At 40.7% G+C, this 19,068-nt stretch overlaps 1 protein-coding gene across 2 annotated transcripts; it reads left to right on the forward strand.

Moving 5' to 3' along the window:
• The first annotated feature begins 8,908 nt into the window (after positions 1 to 8,908).
• Positions 8,909 to 17,103, forward strand: LOC102082331 (origin recognition complex subunit 4). Of its 2 annotated transcripts, none has more exons than XM_005457261.4 (2): positions 8,909 to 9,040; positions 12,657 to 17,103. In XM_005457261.4, the coding sequence occupies exon 2, from the start codon at positions 12,697 to 12,699 to the stop codon at positions 14,134 to 14,136; it is 1,440 nt and encodes a 479-aa protein (XP_005457318.1). In that variant the 5' UTR covers positions 8,909 to 9,040; positions 12,657 to 12,696; the 3' UTR covers positions 14,137 to 17,103. The 2 variants fall into 2 exon arrangements, with proteins under 2 accessions (XP_005457318.1, XP_005457319.1); XM_005457262.3 differs by having other exon boundaries at positions 8,939 to 9,105.
• The last annotated feature ends 1,965 nt before the right edge of the window (positions 17,104 to 19,068 follow it).

Genomic DNA, 19,068 nt, shown 5'->3' on the forward strand with positions numbered 1-19,068 from the left:
CAACCACTTTGGTGTTAAACTTTGATCTTGTAATGAGACTGGGAGGGAAAAAAACTTCAAGAAGCTTATTTGATTCCTCGCAATAGAGAAGTCACTAAAAATATTGTACAGTAAAACAAAATGACTATTCATTTGAAGCTTTGATGGCTTTGAGATCATAAATGAAGGAAAAATGATGAGAAGACTGTGTGGAAGAAGACTCCGGTGCTGACCCACTCCTGTGCTCTGCAGTGTGAGGTAGTTGGTTGTATGGTTTCGCATAATAAACAGCCTGGAGATAACTGTACAACCTTCTAGCTTTCCCTGCGGAGTCACCCAGACTTCACCTGAATGCATCCACATTGTGCCTCTTGATGTGGTAAGTATGAAGAAGAGCACAAAAAATAAGTTATAAAGGGAAGTGACTTCCTTTTTTAAAGTGGTAATGAGTTTTCAGGGCTGTAGTTATATATTTATATTCAACACTTTCAACATTTTTAAAATCTCTTTCAAGGTCTTTTGGACGAAACTTCTATTGGCTTTTCAGTCAAGGACAAAAAGATGCACCAATGCTCCCTGCTGTACAGATGGCGTCCGTTATCAGATCTAAAATAATTTCTCCTTCAGCAAATTCAATTTCACACCAATAATTATAATGAAACATGGAGGGGGGTGGAGGAAAAAAAAACAAGCTACAAAACCGCTTTAAATCTAATACATCTGAAATACTAATCGGGTTTTGCTGTCGAGGTCCACCTAATCCAGACATCAATATATCCACCTTGCTCTGCAGTGCTCTTTGGTTTGTTATTTGGTGCAGTCCAACGGGGTATAGAGCCAACTATCAATAGCGGTTTGTTTCTGGGCTTTTGTTAGCACGCCATGCACAGGAACACAGAATATTTCCTGATGTCTTTGGGCTGGAATGTGAGGAGCCTAAAATGCAGGAAAAGTGGAAATTTAATATTTCGATGAGAGTCAGGGACATTTTATGGTCTTGTAGTGACGATGTAATTCAAGTTTGCCTTAAGTCCCGTATTGTAACAGTTTGAGTATATGAACAGTTTGTGAATATGGCAGAGCTGTGGCTGTGTGTATTCGTCTGACACAAGTCTCCAAAATGAACTGTGCCCGCTGCTCTCTGTAGTCATGGCAGATAATGACAGTGTGCCCAGACGTTCCTATCAGCGTGTCCTCGAGCACAAGGCTGTATGTGAACTTGCTTACTGCCTCCGCCTCCTTCCTACTGCTCCCTCACACCCCCACCCCCTTCCCCCACCCTGCTCTGTCCCCAGTGTGTCTGGCTAGTGGCTCAGACACCCAGTATCCGCATTGCGTTGCAGTGCTCAAACGAGGAAAGGGGGGGGGGGCAAGGAGGGGAAGGGGAAGAGCACATATCAGCAATCTCTGCCGATCGCTGCTCTTTTCTACAAGCACACAAAGAAACTACTCCCCGGCATCTTCTGACTCCAAATTCAGCTGTTTGCCACCTGCTGTTTTACAAAAAGGGTGGCTCAAGCCTCCATTTGTCTTTAATTTTTAGCACATTTCACACCATGAATGTTTTCCCCGTTAACACATCTGTTTTCTGGTTACTTTATTAGTCTGTACATGTGCTTTGTCAAACCACACTTCAAATTCTCACTTGTTTTCTAATTTTGGAGATTCTTCTGTCAAAGGATTTTACTGACACTTTTTTAATAATAATAATTATTATTATGGTATATATTCAGGAGTTGTGGAAAAAAAGCTGCTGAATTGATGCGTAGATGGTTCAGGCAGGTTGTGTTGATGAAAGACTGAAGAAGAGAAGCAGCAGTGTTGTGGTCATAGCGGCTGGGAGGTTAATCACCTTCGGGCTTGCTGTGGCTTTGATCCTTGCGCTGTGTAAAATCCACAGCCTTGGTCTGAGCTCCCTACGCTGCCTCTTCCACCCCCACACCTTCATTCCCCTCTATCCTGCACACACTCTGACATGGATGCATGCGTGCACGAGGACAAAAGTGCGCGCACACCTCAAACACACGCCCCTCCCTCTCAACACATTGACTCTCTTCCAGATGCACAGAGCGCAGCAGCCCAAGTTCAAACGCACACGAAGTTAGACACCCACGTAGAGACACACTGCATCATGTGAACGTAGAGTTGGGTTTTTTGAGGGGGGGGGTGTTTGTTTTTTGTGTTTTGTTTTTTTCCCTTTTCAGGCGAGACGGGACGTCAGGCCTGGAAAAAATGAAAGGGGGGGTTGGAGAGCGAGGAAGCAAGGGTGCAGAGATGAGGAGGGAAGGATGAAAATGAGGGGTAGGGCTGAGATGAAGCAGGGGGAGGCGGGGACAGAGTGATAGAGGGTGTTCAAGCAGGAGAAGAGAGCGATAGCTGGAGATACTGCATGCTTGCATAAGTGTCTGCCTGTGTGTGTGTGTGAGAGTGAATGTTTGTATGTAGGTGACACAGATTTATGAAGGGGAGGGGGTGGGGGTCATAGCGCTGTTGGTGGTTACTGGGTGGTGGTGGTGGTGGTGGTGGTGGGAAGAGGGAAGTGGGGTTATTGGTAGAGCACCAGATAATGGAATCAATGCAATCGTCTGTTTTTTACTGTGGTGTACCTGCCTCATAGTCTGTTCGGACTCTAATCGCCTGGAGAATTAATGATGTGACTTGGCAGAGGGAAACGGGTACAGAGCAGAGCCAGGGACAGCGCCTGAGAGAGGGATAGAGGAAGAGGAGAGACAAAAAAAGAGCAGAGCGAGAGATGGAGGGGTAGCGAGAGGGGAATAGCTTTTCTGTTCGCCGTCGCCGCTGCGTACTGCGCTCAGAGGAAAAGGAAGACTGAAGAAGGGGCAGGATAGGTTTTATCAAGCGCTGTTCTTTACCGCTGGATTAATTGGCTTTTTTTTTTTCTAAGAGGCAAGAATGGATCAATAACTCATCGTAAGAGTGTGTGTGCGCTTATACCTGTTCTGTGTACATGCACTTGTTGTATGCGTGTTCACAGGGAATGAGTGTGTTCATGTAGGGACCACCAGGCAAACAAATGGTGAGTTCGAAATGACTCAAGCGGGCCGTCTAACAAATCGAGCGATTTGACTGACCACATCCACCCGCCATATTCCTTCATTATGTCCACCTTCATGTTCATTCTGTTATAGGGTCTTTTTATTTTTTTCCTCGAATATTTCACTTCATTCCCCCTCCAGCCTCTGGTTCACATCCTCCGCTCTTTGTCTGTCATGCGACGTTTGAGAGCAGCAGAGAATCTCATAAAACTGGGGCAGAGGAAAATATCTCCAAGCACAGAGACAAAGAGGAAATGGGGAGAGGCAGTGTAAACTCTCACACAGACTGCAAAAAGGCTTTATATTGTGAGCACCTCACTGTCGGATGTTTGTCTGCATGCGTGCACCTGTCCACAGGCTGGTTTTTGGTATGTTAAGGACATGCTCTGGATTGTTGGCAGGTGACAGCTTAGTCATCTGGACACAACTTGCGTGTGATGCAAATGGAGCCTCTCAGCTGTGCATCAGTTGTTTGAACTCTGCCTGATTCTTTGTGTGGTATCTGCCGTGTCAGGCTTGTGTGACTTTTTGTCTGGCTAAGAGTAAATCAGTGCTACTCCCTCAAGGCTGAACATCTTTGTCATGGGGGAGTGATTGCATAATCCTGTGAGATCACAAGGCCTGTAGGAAATGTAAGACGACAGTGTCTGCGGCTGCAGGCACAGCTGTCCGTGGATGTTACATATATGTGCACAAAGATTCGATTGCGTGTGTGAAATGCACGACCGCTCTAGAGTTTAACTCGTCCGTATAAGGCCTGACTTGTACGATAAATTTGCGGGTTTTTCTTTGCGTACTTGTCTACTAATGCTGTCTGCCAGCAGGGGGCGTTTTTATTTCAACGACTTGCTGCACAGACCTGCACTGAATAGCAGGCGCTGGCTACATCAGGAGGAAAAGCAGCCAGACGGGGCCCTGAAAACGAAATGTAGATGTGTAACATTCCGATAACGGATGTTTATATGTGGATTCGTGTGCTAACCAAATCCGTCTCTCTTCACAGGATTTGATCCAGTTCTGTCGGACGAGACGATCGGACTGCATCGGAATCGGTAACCAGCAATGGTAATGTCCCATGTGACGCATCAATTGTCATTTTAGAGTATTTTTTCTTTCCCCATAATGTAAGATGGCATGTATCTAACAATAATTGCATAATAGTGGCGTAAACATGACATGCTTATGAATTAACCACAGAAAGATGGCACACGTCACTGCAGTCCATTACGTAGAATTGACGGACACCTGACTGCGAGCAGCTCTCGGTATGCTTCATTGTCCCTGAGACCCTTAACCTGTGATGATATGAAAGGTCACAGGTGAGGTCCTTGGGAACAAAGCTGCATGCATTTGCTTCTGGATGCCAAAAACAATGTTCTTTAATAAAGACCAGCAAAAGTAAAAGCTCCAGAGTGTGCAGAATGATCTCCAGAGAGTTTCCTAGACTTTCCACTCATCCTGGAAAAGCTGAGAAGAGACAGCGTGGTTCTCTGCAGGGGGCAGAACCTTTTGGCCGGCTTTGTGCTCTGAGTATCAGCCATCTTTTAATAAAGACAGCCAATGGTCGTGACCCCGATATGATTCGCATGGGACTTCTTTAACTCCAGAGATGGAAAACTACAACATTGGAACCTTTAGGGAGAGTTTTAAGCTCCTCATGGCAGCTGAAAATTTGTGCGAGATCCCTTTTAACACATTCCTAAAAACGATAGGGAATATTCATGTTTCTTTTCTACACTTTAAGACAAAACTAGATCTTTAGGTTAACAGAAAACTGGCAAATTTTAACAGTTGGATGTTGGCATATCCATTTTATTTTTTTATTTTTTTTAATGATGTGATGAGTTATTGTATTTAAATGCCTTGTAAATCCAATAAATATAAGAGCTCTTGAAAGCATTTCAAACTAATAAGCCGTGTTCCTTTATCTTGTGGGATACTTTTTCAACATTTCATATCTGTGTAAGAAAGATCGACATGTGACTCAATGCTTCTGCAGATAATGCGAGTAAAACTTTCCAGGTGACTAAAAATGAAAGCGATGCAGCCTTCTTTCAGCCTCTGACGCTCAGCCAGGGTGGCTCTGTGTTCCCTGGCTCGCAGCCCTCCATGTGTTTGTGCATCCCAGCACAGTTGACATTGATTGTCCAGGAGACAGACTGAGACACATTAGTACGCAGCTCGCTCCTGCTGCTGAAAAACGCATTAACTGGCTGCATTGGGAGCCCTGTCTGGTAACCATGGCAAAGCACACAGGCGGGGAGGAGGAGGAGGGCTGAGACGGGGCAGTGGGTTCACCGTGCAGCCTCCCAGGGGTTGTCTTTCTCAAACGCGCCTTTCCTTTCCTCGGGCCACGTCTGTCATTTTCTCTCAGCCTCTCTCCCTCTTTTGAACTGACAGCTCCCCTCCTCACACGTAAACACATTTGCATATTTCTTTTTCTCCTCACATTCTTCTGATTGATGCTGACCTCACCGATCTGTCCTTACTTCATACTCCACCCCCTTATCCAACTTCCCAGCACAACATAATCTGCCTCCAATTTGCTTTTCTTCCCCACCAAATGCCTTTTTCTTTGTCTATGTGGTTCCTGCTCGTAGAACAATTACTTTTTCTTTTTCTTTTTTTCCCTCTTCCCCCTCATTTTCAACCAAAGTAGCTGATCATTGTCCATGTAGCAGGTAATTTATCTGTTCTGGTGTCTGTTCTGCTTCAGCTCTAACATTTCTTCCTAAATGGGATCAAAGTTTATCTAAAGTGAGTCACACCCTCCTCAAATCACAGTTCAGCCTTTCTTTTGTGGGCCTTGATTCTTTTTGTGAAAACTTCTGTAAGTAAATAAAGAGTCTACTTTGTTACTTCTGAATAAAACTTTGTGAATTCAAGAAGAGTCTTTTCTTTATTTCATACACGCGTGAGCGCTTCTATAAGAGCAGCAGTTTTATTGTTCTGGAGCATGCAGGTGAGTGTTAACATGCCCTATTCTTTTCAGGAGTGGGCATCTTAGCAAATTTACCTCGAGGTTAGACGGCAACGCTTTGAAAAGTAGCATGTTGGGGTTTCTGTGTGAAGTTTTTTTTTGTTTTTTTGTTTTTTTTTTGAAGACTACAGGCCACAGCATGTTAAAGTTCATAACAGTTCATTTGGAAAAAGACTGACTTGTTTGAAAATGTTTCAAGACACTTCTCTCTAAAAAGAAGATGGCAGCATGGCTTGAACAAACCACCAGATGAGACCAAAGTAGGGATGTTTGTCCATGAAGAACAGAGCCATATTTGGAGAGAACCATACGCAGCATATCAACTCACCAACTCATATCAGCTGTCAAGCACAGTGGTGGAGGGGTCATGATTTTGGTTTGTCATTGAGTAGGCTGTGCACTCCTCAGATGGCTTCACATGGTCTATAAATGGCTAAAGCTGGACTGAAATTGGTTCATTTAATATGATAATGTTCCCAAGAACTGGAGCAAATCTACAGAATGACTAAAAAAGAAAATCAAGGCGTTGCAGTCCAGACCTCAACCTGAATCAAATATTGTGGTGGGACCTTAAGACAGCTGTGCATTAAGTAATGCAAAGAGTAAAAAATAAAATGTGAGACTAACTCTTTTAGCTGAAGAAGCTTGTAAAGCTACCGAGTCCTGGTGTGTAAGTTGGTTTTTTTTGTGCAAACTAAAAACATTTAGATATCATTGTGGTGTTGAATAGATTATCAAACTTCAAGCTCCAATGAAAAGGTGTTTTATTATAGTGATCTTGTTTTGAGCCACAGAAAATAAAGCACTTTGTTCTAAACCTCTTACTCGAGTTACTGGATGCAGAGATTTTGATACATTGATGAAATCCATCGCACATGCTTAATGCTTGGCACGATGACTTTTCTTACACTATAATATGCGAAAGCGTTTTAGTCGTTCTTAAACGTGTTATGCCTGTGTGCACCATTACCAGCTAATATTTTCTAAAATTTGCAAATGAGCCTCTAGAGGGCAGAGCTGAGTTAGTCACTATTTGAGGCCGGGATCCATCTGGTGAAGTACTCTTATACTTTAATTAAAACTGAGACAACACACTAGTATCCATCATTTACTAATGAAGACAATGAAAACAGCACTTATGAATATTTATGAAGTGTATAGAAGTAAAACATGAAACGCAAAACTAGGCGTTGAATAGAGTAGACCTTTATACGGGAAAAAACAACTTGGTTAACTGGTATAAAAAAAATTTTTAAAAATACTTTGAAAGGGTGAAAAATTGGGTTCAGACAACTGATAAGACAAGAAATGTGCTTATTTTACCTCAATATAATGAGAGTGGTTTTGTGCAAATGTTTCCACAAAAAACGGGTAGAGGCTTTATTCGTATGGAAATACTTTCTGAATCTTCCCACCTACGCTAAACTAACAGTGAAACTAAAACTTCAACAATAGGGATTAGGGTATTGAATATTTATGTGGTGATGCATTAAAAAATAATTGTGTATGATATTATAAAAAGCAATACTTCTGGAAATATGAAATATGGTGGTTAAATAATTGTAGAATTTATAGTATAAAATGTATATAAGTACAACATGAATCTGTGTGTTAGGCATATTTATTAATAGCACATATTATATTTTAGATTGTATAATTAAAAAAGAGATAAAATATGGGTTAGGAATTAATAAGCATTTGTTTTCGCCGCCTCCTTTTCGAACGGGACATGTCAACATTTTTCTGTTTTCCACGTGAAAATGATGACTTTCAATGATTTCATGTTTAATATGTATGAACACTTGTTATTTGTTTGAGATAAAGAGTCGATTGATTGAGCACTGTCAGAGATGGCTCGTCTTTGGTCCCAAACCTGTTCACACTGAGCACATGTCGCAGACATGAAAAAGTCTGGGGATGCTTCCTGCAGCATCATCCAGCATCACCAGCTCTCCTGTGGGTCAGTGATAGCTGGTCGGTTTTATTTCAGCTGCTGTCCTGCCTGGTAACCATTGTTGGGTTTTAGTAGGGAATCATCTGTGGATCAGAATTTCTCTTCTGAAGCACACCTGACAGCTGTGTTGCCAGTCAGTTATGACACTCTCACCTCCTGTGTCACTTCACACTATATTTTCCAATGTGCCAAATTGAAATATGACTCTAACAAAAGTGACAAAACCTCCTGAGAATCACCTTCTGCCAGCTTCACCCGGTTATAGGTAGTTTCTCAATATTTCTACTGTTTCACTTTCTTTTCTTCATGGTAGTTTCCATCATATTTGGCCAAAATCTTCACAGCTTATCCCTTTGTGGTGATTTTCATATTTCCACAGATAAACCTGCACTAGACATTGATGAAGGGCTTCCCTTATGCAAGGGGGAAAAAAACAAAAAGCCAGGCAGAGCTAAGTCATAATTTCAAGTTAAAAGATTTGACTTTATAGCTTGAAATTTCCAGTTATTTTCTCTGAAGTGTGGGTTAATAACTTGTTAATAAATTACGTTAAAAAATCAACTTTTTGAGATAACCGAAAATTTTGACTTATACATAAAAATATTGTTTTCAGTGGTTAAAAATTCCCTGCTGCTATCTTTACATCAATTTTAAATTTTGGCAAGCATACAATAAAAATTATTTATTTTTACTGTCTATGTACTTCATCCATATATAAAGTAAAATTAAAATAAAACATATCTTCTTTACTGTCTGTGTAATTTATCCATATATGAAAAAAAATGCATGATAAGATACAATATAAACCTTTTATACTATCTATGGAATTTACTCAATTATTAAAGTAAAATAAAAGACAGACTTTAAGATAATATATATCTTGCAGTATAAACAAAATCAAATCAAAATGTGGGACCCTGGTCGCCCTGAGGACCCTAGGAGAGCCGGGGCGGAACTGAAATTCTCCGCTGTAGTTTCCTCCGGAGCCGCGTGGATGTCACGTACGGCCGGAAGCGGTCGCAAATTTGAACAGCCATCACAGCAACAATAAACGCGCACTTTCACTTTACGGTATGTCTGCTGAATCAATATTTTATGAAAAATTAAACTAAAATCAGGCAGGAGATTTATGTAAGGTGAGTTACGCAGCCCGTTGACGGCAGTGTTTTGTGCGCTTCACAGCGTTAGCTACTCTTTTCAGCACCGTCGATTTTGAAACAGGCTATTACCTGAAAAACAGTCTGCTCCACAGTCATAGCATCTGCTAAAGGCCCTTAAATGCAATTAAATTTATTGCCCTGCAGTTATAGCTGAGAATGCACGGGGTCTGTGTGATTTTTTTCCATAAGTTGCATAAGTTTTAATCTGTAAAAATTGCACAATTAAAGCACAAAATAACCGATTTTTGCATGCAGGGATATTAATTGTGCACGTCATTAATGGGACACCTCAACACCAGCAGACCACGGCTACACTTTCCCGCCGTTGCAAGGTTGTAACCCAGAAAATAGACGTAGCCGTGCAGACCCCATCTCATAAATAAGACACTGAGCATGGCATCCTATTTTCCCCGTCAGTCCACCTTAAAAGTGCTAAATCGCCTGCAGAGGGACTCGTTCAGTCATTTTAAATTGATGCACGAGTTAAGTGAATCTATTCAAATTCACTGTAGTGAATACTTTAGTTGGCTTTTTTTCGTTATTAAAAATATAAAGCATTTAAAATCATTTTTCAGTATTTTTAAGCTATTTCCTTGAAATAGTTAATGCCTGTTAATCTTGTTGATTATTTAAATGCTTTATTATTATAAGCAGTTTTTATGGTCTAAGCTGGATTTTTCAGTGGTTGCAAATAGACAAGCCTTTTTAAAATGTAACATTTTAGTTAGTACTAGTTTATGCTACTTCCTGTGTTTTTGTTTGCTTGTTTGTTTTTGCCCGTTTGATAATAAAACATTTATCACAGTCCTGGTGAGTTTCCTTGCTTGGAAGCCCCAAACCTCTTTGGTGGGCACTTTTTTCACTTTTTCACTTTCTGCTTCTCCCTTATTCGGATCTTTTGCTTGTGGGCCGAATGTGTAAACCACTACGCTGTTTTTATTCTAAGCAAAACTGTGATAAAGTCTTCCGAGCTCAGTAGAAAGTATGGCAGGAGACTTTAGAGGCCACCTTTGTTTAGAATTTTTCTCTTTATGATAAGCTGGTTTAGCTCACATTTATTGACAGGCTGCTTATTTGTATTTCTATTAATTTGTTGGAGTTCTGAGGGCTTCCAGCCTGTGGTCTTGTGGTGGTTGTTATTTAATCAGATCAGAATCAGAAATACTTTATTAATCCCGAAATAATTAAGACTCACACTAAAAGGAATGTCATTATCGGCTCGTAATCCATCTGCAGTCATATAGTTATTACATAATGTTACATATAATTAAGTAATTACATGGTTATATATAATTTGTGTTTTTGAGGTAGTAGATGGTAAATGCGAGAGGACCCAAAATTAGAGCCTTGAGGAACTCCAAGACAGTTTTGTGGACTTGAACATGTCATTTCTGATCAGCATGTCTAGTAATACATTGTAAGGTTGGGCGATATGTAAATTTTTTCCAACCGACATTCATCAGTCCAATAAATGCTGATAGGCGATATATTCGCACAGGTGACTTTTTGATGGTCGGAGCAATGTAATCATACACAGACTGATTTGCACGTTTAGAATACAGAAGAAGTCCAAACATGGAATAACTAGTTGCCAAAAAAATAAATAAATAAATATTGCCAATTTTGGATTTCTTTGGTTTTAAACCGAACGAAAGAGGTAAACCTGAGGATGTAATCAAAGGGATGTGCCGCATGTGCAGACGTATATTTAAATAAAATGTTTTTGTTTTTGTCTGAACATAGGCTACTGCCTTTCGTTGTTTGCATTTGGGCGCACTCTGAGGAAGGTGCATTTGCTCGCAGCTGGAAGAGGGTGCCGTTAAGACAGCCCTATTATTTTTTTCTGTTGACTGCTTCTTTTAACTTTGACAACACTATTAGCAAACTTACTCATGGGCAAATAAATAAATAAATCGCTCTTGTAAAAACGACCGGTGAAAGGCTCAGCCTATCGTCGATGGTCGATAAATTTGTCTAGTTGCCCAACCTTAATACATTGCAGGTGTCGAGCATAAAGATCCAATAAAAACACGACTGTGACTCTGACCACCTCACATAACTTAGGCTGCTCTCATTAAAATGGGAAAAGTCCTGACTGAAAGGCATCGGAACAGCTGCTTTACAGGGAATGAGCACAGTTGATGCTTAGCCGAGGCAAAGAGTCGGCCAGTTTTGCCCTGTAAATGTGTTAAATCTGTGTAAATGTGCAGATCTGGGTGTTCTCTAAGATCTCTGTAATTTGATGATTGATAATTATGATGATTAAAGAGGACCTCAGCAGTCTTCAGTATTAACATATAATAGTATGTAAGGTTTCAATGATAATATGTCACATGTTATGTTTGAGTACTGACTCAAATATAAAGCGACATATTTGAGACTTTGGAAGACTGGGAAAAGTGTAAATTTGGCAAAGAATATGTTTTTTTCTGTCACTGTACCATAATAAGAAGGGAACAATTTTTTCCCCCTGACTCAACATGAGAATGACTGAATACTGCCCTCTATAGGTGTTATGCCCCTTTTAAGGTGGACTTGAAAAGCCCCATAAGAAGCCAGTGTCAGAGCAGTGTGAGTTAAATAACAAAAAATGAGCAAACTACATTATTGGCTTCATAACGATATTATAAAAATATCATCAATGTTCACATGCTGTCTTACAAAGCAGACCAAATTTCTCTGTGTAGTCATAAGTTATATGTGTATAATCATGCTTTTTGGTGATAATGAGAAATGTTTTGAGGCTACGATGAAAGTTTAAAAAAAAAAAGTAAAAGGACCAGTACTTATTAAATGTAAGTAATGTACAGTTTTATGAACAGAGTCAGCATTTTTATTATTTTTGTCACGTGTGTCAGCACAAGAAAGTAATCGTAAAAGTTGCCAGTAGCTCATAATAGTTGTATGTCAGCTTCAGAGGTTATCAGTCAGAGACAAGAAAGGCATTTATTTACATTGATATCTATAACTGCATTTAAGCTTGAGGTAAAAGTAAATGATTATGCCCTCTCGTCAGGGACACAAATTTTTTATATTAAATTTATCTATACATCAATTTGATCTGCTGCTTATCCAGTTCAGAATCGTGGGGGTGGAGCCTATATGCAGGCTTCACAGTGGACGCAGGGTTGTCATAGCGATAGGCATAACCATTAACACCTGTTGTCATTTTAGCATCACTAACTGAAAAACATGTCCTTGGACTGTGGGAGGAAGCTTGAGTACTTGAAGAGAACCGACGTAGGCACAGGGAGAACAGCAAACTCCACACAGAAAGGCCTCAGCTGCTTAAGTCACTCCACCACTGAGACACTTACTATGGATTTATCCCTCCAAAAAACTGATAATAAAAATTAAAAGATTAAATAGTGGTAGTGGTTATCATCTTCCATATACAATCTGTGGTCTTTCTGGACTCTGTAGCTACACGTAGTTATTATGTTATTACGCCCAGTTATGTAATGAATAATAATGAGTAAAATGTAAACAATATTAAATAATAACTAATTTCTTTGTTAAATATGCAGGTGCACACCAACAGAAGTAGTCCACGCTGAAGCCGGCAGTATGGAAGAAGAAATTAAAGAACAAGGAGATCCTGTGAGCAATGAAAGGGAGGCCAGTGTAGACAGTCCAGTGAAGAGGGGAAGAGGGAGGCCGCAAGGCTCCAAGAAGCTGAATGTTTCTGTCACAGATGTTAACTTAACAGAAACTGATTCCAACAGCGAGTCCACACAACCACAGAGGGGAAGAGGGCGTCCGAAGCTCTCTGGCACAAAAAAGACAGAGCAGCGGGGATCGGGAGACGACCATGCTGACAATTTGGTGCAAATTCACAGGGGTCGAGGCCGGCCCAAAGGGTCCAAGAGTCAGGCCAGCGATGAAGACAGGACAGAGCATTCTCCTAAGAAAAGAGGCCGGCCACGAAAGTCTGTAACAGATGAGGAGGCTCCTGCTGAGGACTTACCGAACGGTGGCTCAGATACGCCAAAAAGGGGACGTCCAAAAGGATCGGTAAAGCGCAAGTCAGAGAGTTTAACAAGTGGGGAAGACGATGAAGGCAGCTCTGTAACGCCCAGGAAAAGAGGTCGACCGAAGGGCTCGCTCAATAAGAAATCGAGGCTAGAGAGCGAGCTTGGCATTGTGGGGATCTTAGATCTAAATGAGAGCCTAAACTCAGAGAGAAGAGGACGACTCAGGAAAGTGGTGGTGAATAACACCTCGGCAGATATGTCGAATGGCATCTCAAATACGCCTCTGAGAGGAAGGGGAAGGCCAAGAAAAAGTATTGAACAAAATAAACTGGGCACAGATGGCTCCCAGCCTGTAAAGAGAGGGCGAGGCCGGCCTAAAGGGTCTTTAAACAAGAAACCCCCAGCATATAAGGTCCACGGTAGAGTGGGCCGGCCTCGGAAAGTACACATCCTGCCTGTGAGCGGAAGAAAACGTGGTCAGTCACGACAAAAGCCACCAAACAAAAGGGGGAGGCCGAGGAAGTACCCCCTGCCGTCACCTGAGGAGAAGAAAAAGCCAAAAGTGTGGAAGCCACTGGGAAGACCAAGGAAATACCCTCGTGTGGATCCCCCAGAGGGATCTCAGCCACCCCCTCGCCGAGCCCGTGGTCGGCCTCGCAAGTCAGAATCTAAGAAAGGCGCTCATTTACGCAAGAGTCTGCCTGCCGCTCCATTCACACCGCACAACCCCAGCGATGAACCTGCGAGAAAAAGGGGCCGTCCTCCAAGTACTGCAAAAAGCCAAGGCGACGTCCCGCGGAAAAGGGGTCGCCCTAAAGGTTCGGTCAACAAAAATAAATCGAGAAGCGAAACCTTCCCCAACCACTCGAAAGCGATGAGCGGTTCGTCTGCGGTTAGGATGGAAAGTGAAGCGGAGCTGGCAGAGGAGGAGATGGAGCACAATACGGAGATGCCGGCCATCGAGCACGCAGGCGATAAGGAAGCAACTGTCGTCGATCAGGATGTAAACTTCGATGTTAGCAGCCAGGCTTGATGAACGATCCTGGTGTGACCAAAAAGAAAAGTTGCTGTAGTAATTGCTGTTTAAAACATAGAATCCATTTATATCGACAGAAACATGTTTTTAACATTTTGCCATCAGCTAGGCTAGATATCCAGCAGCTCCTCTGTTTTTCTGACTAACTTGTCCATCTTGTTTTTGTCGTGCTACTTTTTTTTCTTCAATACTTTTATTTCTGTCATCCAAGTAAACACAAGTACTAATAATCTTTTACTAAAGCTGGCATGTGGAAGTGATTCTTATAGACCGATTGTTCCAGTTTACATTCAGCTTTCAGATGTAGTGTTATTTTGTTTTGTTGTTACTGTAAGAAGGACGCCTGGGGAAGAACTTAGAGGCAGGATGAAAGTCCAAATAAATGTTAGGAAGATGAAAGGGAGGAGAAGAAGAACTATAAACGGCTTTTGTACGGCAATGCAGTCTCTCATTAAGCCTTTCATCCTAAAGAAAAGAAATGTTTTCCAGGGATTTGCTTTCCATGTTTATGCCATAAACTGACACAAAAATGCAGAGCTAAGCGTGCTTGCTCACACCTCCTACACTGATACTGCTCTGCTGTCCAAGTCCCACAAATGACTGACCAAGTTTGATTGTAAGATGGGCAGATTTCAGTTTGTTTCCCCAAATCTCATTTAACTGGATAAATGTATGCAGTAAGATCAATATAAATCTGATAACAGTGAGCTATTTGCCAAACATTTTAAACTTATTTATATACATATTTTTTTCCCCCTGTTGTGTGCTTGAAGTTGCTGTGACGGATATTTTTGTAAAAAGCAGTTTGAAGATGTGAAAACAAACGTTTATAGGTGAAAAATCACCGAATCTGCAGCTGTACTCGACTTATAAAGTCTTGCGTTTAACCAAAGTTGTTAACTTTGGCCCAGTCTCACTGCCTGCACCAACGTTAGCAACTAACTTAATGCAAAGATGGGTGACAAATTAAAGACAAGACCCACACAAAGGGTGATGGGACCAGTAGACTCAAAACCAGTAGGTCCTGGGTTTGATTCCATCATCTGGCTGGGTTTACATGTTCTCCCTGAGTACTCGTGTTTCTTCCCACAGCCCAAAGCCTTCTCTGCAACCCTGAATTTGACAAACAGCCTAGTAAACAGACACCTAGAACAAGATAAAGGCGTTAGGTCACTAGAACAGCTTTGTTCAGGGGATCTTTTCCGCTTCAAGTCGCCAGAGTGATTGTTTGATTTATTTCCTGTAATGATGTAATATTTTTTCCTTACAGTACAAAGTGCGGTGCATCCTTATGAATTCAAAATCAAATTTCTTGGATTAGCTGGACACTTTTGTCCACGCCACTGTGCGTTGTTATTGACTGTCGTGCAGGCCCTGTGCACCACAGGAACGTTTGAAAGCTGAGCTTTTTCTGCAGGTTTTAGTCTTTTGTCCACATACAAAAGGCGTGTCAGCTCCCTGAAAACAGGTTTTAAAAAACCTTCCGGGTAAATTTTCAGTGATTCATGTGGACATGGAAAACATTTTTTTTTCTTGCAAACTCAAAGGTGTTGCACCCTTATCACCTGTTTTTTTTATTACTTTTTTGTGCTCCATGTTATTATTTGCTCAGGCTGGTTATTAGCCAACATTTCCATACATTTGTGGTTGTATTTCCACCTGTGTGGATGTTGTTAGCAGATTATACAACAATCCTTTAAAGGGTCTGCACTTAATTTCTGCTCAAGGTCAGCGTGTCATTTCACGCTCATCTGTGAGCTACTGTGTCATGATGTTTTTAAACGATGCTCGTGTGGATGGGATTTAAAACAAAAAACGGAGAATTCCTGGTTTAAAAAAGTATCCGAGTACCTCTGGACATAGCAATAGCGCACATCTGTGAAAACATTTGTTTCTGCACTTTATTTGGGGTTTTTTTCCTTTAATTTGTCACCCAGTCACTTGTAGCAGCTAACAGGTAAAAGAAAGCATGTCATTGGTTTATATTTGCAAGGTGGTTATAAATCCAGCTCAGAATGTGCTTGATGAATAAAAGTTATTTGATAATGAGTTTCAATTAAAATGATCTTTTTTAATTTTTTGTCCTTTTTTTGGTCAAACCTATGAGCTGTAGCAGGTTTCAGCCACTGTCTTGTAATCTATATGAAATTATTCAAACAGAAATGCTTAATAAAGCAGAAACTATTAGGTAAGATTGAATTATTAGCCATTTGTCTCATTGCAAAAAAGCAAATGTTGATGTTGTTTTAAAGATTTCTTTATTTTCTTGTTATTTATTTGAAGTTTTATTAAACCAGGAAAACCTTACTGAAAAGTTCTCAAGCATGGCCCTGTGTATCCGAGAGGAGAGTTTACAGCCTCTGGAGGTTACTAATGTTTGAAATGATGTCATGATTTGTCCTCTACGCAGGTCCACGGTCGACGGTAGCTTCATCTTTCTTTTGCCTTAATCGCTAAAGCTTTGAATGTACCATCCCGTGCATTCCTCCTCTACATGTACCATTTTAAGCCTTTTTTTTACTTTCCTCTTGTTGCAGATATCATTTCACTAATTTTTCAAAATGTTAGTGTAGCTGTGAAGCCTTTACTTTTTATTTGTTTAATCTTTTTAACTGTCATGAGATCAAAATCCAGCTGTTGGGTTGGTTTCACGGACACTGCCTGACTTATTTTGGACGACCTTGTATAAAGCTGTGTGACATGTACACCGTTCATACTGATTCTGTTTGGGTCAAATAAGAATTGAAGTTTCTAAATGCTGGATTGTGCTTTTCGTGAATCATGGAGAATGAAGGAGGTTAAAAAGAAAAAAAAAAACACATCCCAGTAATATTTGACCTGCCTTTGTGAAGTCGAATCATTTCAAGTGGAAATTTGCATTTTGTGTGTGTGTGTGTGTTTTAAACAAGAAGCCAATAATTTGTGAGATTATGGTCGAGTTTAAAATAAAAATGTTGATCTTGCCGTTTTATTTCCCAAAGCGTGGTGTGATGTTTTGGTCTGTTTTCTATCCATCAGCATTATTTTATTAATTAATTATTTTATTTATTTTTGGGCTGCTCATCGCCTCCAGACGGTTTACATGACTAGAGGAAGATTCATCAGTTATTTGTTTATTACAGAGGGTTGCTGCTCAACCCTCACCAGTCCTGTTTATGACTGCACTGGTGCACTATGCACCTGAGTCATGCCGGAGCAAAGGTGGTATGTGTAGTGACAGATGAGTCACTCCAAACTATGGAAGCAGACAGAATATTCAGCTTGGCACAAAGCAATGGTTGCTACATTTAAAGGGCCAGTTCACCCCAAAATAAAACTCGTTTTTTGAGTTGCCCAATTTCGGTAATGTTGCGTTGCCTGGTTACTCCAAAAGATCAGTGAGCTTATTTTGATCTGTTTGTTGTAGGAATTAGTTTCCCCCTACCAAACTACACCTGCAAACTATATACACAGGATGTAAAAGTTAATGGTCTTCCCCCTTGCTGAGCTCTATTGTTAGCCAGCTGTTAGCAGATGTAGACGGAAAGAAAATAGTTCCTACGTGAAATTGACAACAACAAGGCTTTGAACGTTTTGGGGGAAGGAACGCTTCCTGGATGCAAATCGTTTTGCTTCATCTCTGAAAGGAAAGATCTCCGTGACGCTTTTATTATTCTCGTGTTTGACCTAAAAATCCACAACTTCTAAACAAGTTGGGAAGCTGTGTAAATGTAAATACAAACAGAATGGTTTGGTAATCTCATAAACTCATATTTTATTCACCAGAAAACATGAAATGTTTAAACTAAGAAAATTTACCTTTTTAAGAAAACGAGGTAATTTTGAGGTAATCTCAAAAAATTGGCCCAGGGCTTTTTTTTTTTTTTTTTTTACCACTTTGTAGCATCCTCTCTTCTTTTAACTACAGTCTGTAAAAATCTGGGAACTGACTGAGTGGTGCAGGAGTCTAGATCCTCGACTGTCCTGGGTCTTCTTTGTTGTACTTCTCGTTTCATGGTGTATCAAATGTTTCCAGTTGGTGAAAGGTGAAAGGTCTGGACTGCAGCCTTCTACTTTAAAGCTATGCTGTTATAATAGATGCAGTATGAGGTTTGTACAATCAGAAATGCAGCTTTTGAACTGAACGCTGATAGCAAGCCAGATGGTTCCTCTCCTCTTTAGTCCATCCATGTTTTCTGAAAAGGAATCCAAAATTTTGACTCTCCTGACCACAGAACAGACCAGTTTGCCTCAGTCTAGTTTAAATGATCTTTGGCTCAGAGAAGACGGCAGCGTTTCTGGATCACGTTCATCTTTCCACGATAGAGCTATAACCTGCATTTGTAGATGGCACGGTGAACTGAGTTCACAGACATGCCTGTTTTTTAATGCAGTACCGCCTGATGGCCTGAATATTATGGACATCCTAAACTGATTTTCAGCCTTGTGCACACAAGAGACTTTTTCCAAATTCTGAGAATCTTTTTGTGCTATTATTCTATATGTCTTTACAGTTTTACACTGACGAACATTATTCTAACTTGTAGGTGTAGTTTAGTGCAGACTGACGAACCTCTGCCCATCTGTACTTCTGAGAAACTGCCTCTCTCAGATTTTCTGCGTATACCCGGTGTTACTGACAACTGGGTATAGTTTACTTAATGTTAGTCTTACCTTTTTAGCCTTTTGTTGCCCTGTCCAAACTTTTTTGAGAAGTGTTGCTGCTATCAATTTAAAGTTAAAAAAAAAGAAGTTTTCTATGTTCTATTGTGAATGTTAACAGAAAGCCCACAATATTTATCAAATTTAAATCAAAATTACAAAAGCAACACACGACAGGATCAATCACAAATAACAGGAATGCCTCTCTAGAAAGAGGTTTATTTCTTTTTAAAATACTGAGTTAATTGTGTGTTCTGCTATTTTGCAAACACCTTTTTGTTCTCCCAG

This window comes from Oreochromis niloticus, linkage group LG22 (genome assembly GCF_001858045.2).
Source record: "Oreochromis niloticus isolate F11D_XX linkage group LG22, O_niloticus_UMD_NMBU, whole genome shotgun sequence".
NCBI lineage: Eukaryota > Metazoa > Chordata > Actinopteri > Cichliformes > Cichlidae > Oreochromis > Oreochromis niloticus.

Bases quoted from the DNA above. Each gene is read 5' to 3' on its own strand.
- LOC102082331 (XM_005457261.4), top strand. From the start codon at position 12,697: ATGGAAGAAGAAATTAAAGAACAAGGAGATCCTGTGAGCAATGAAAGG.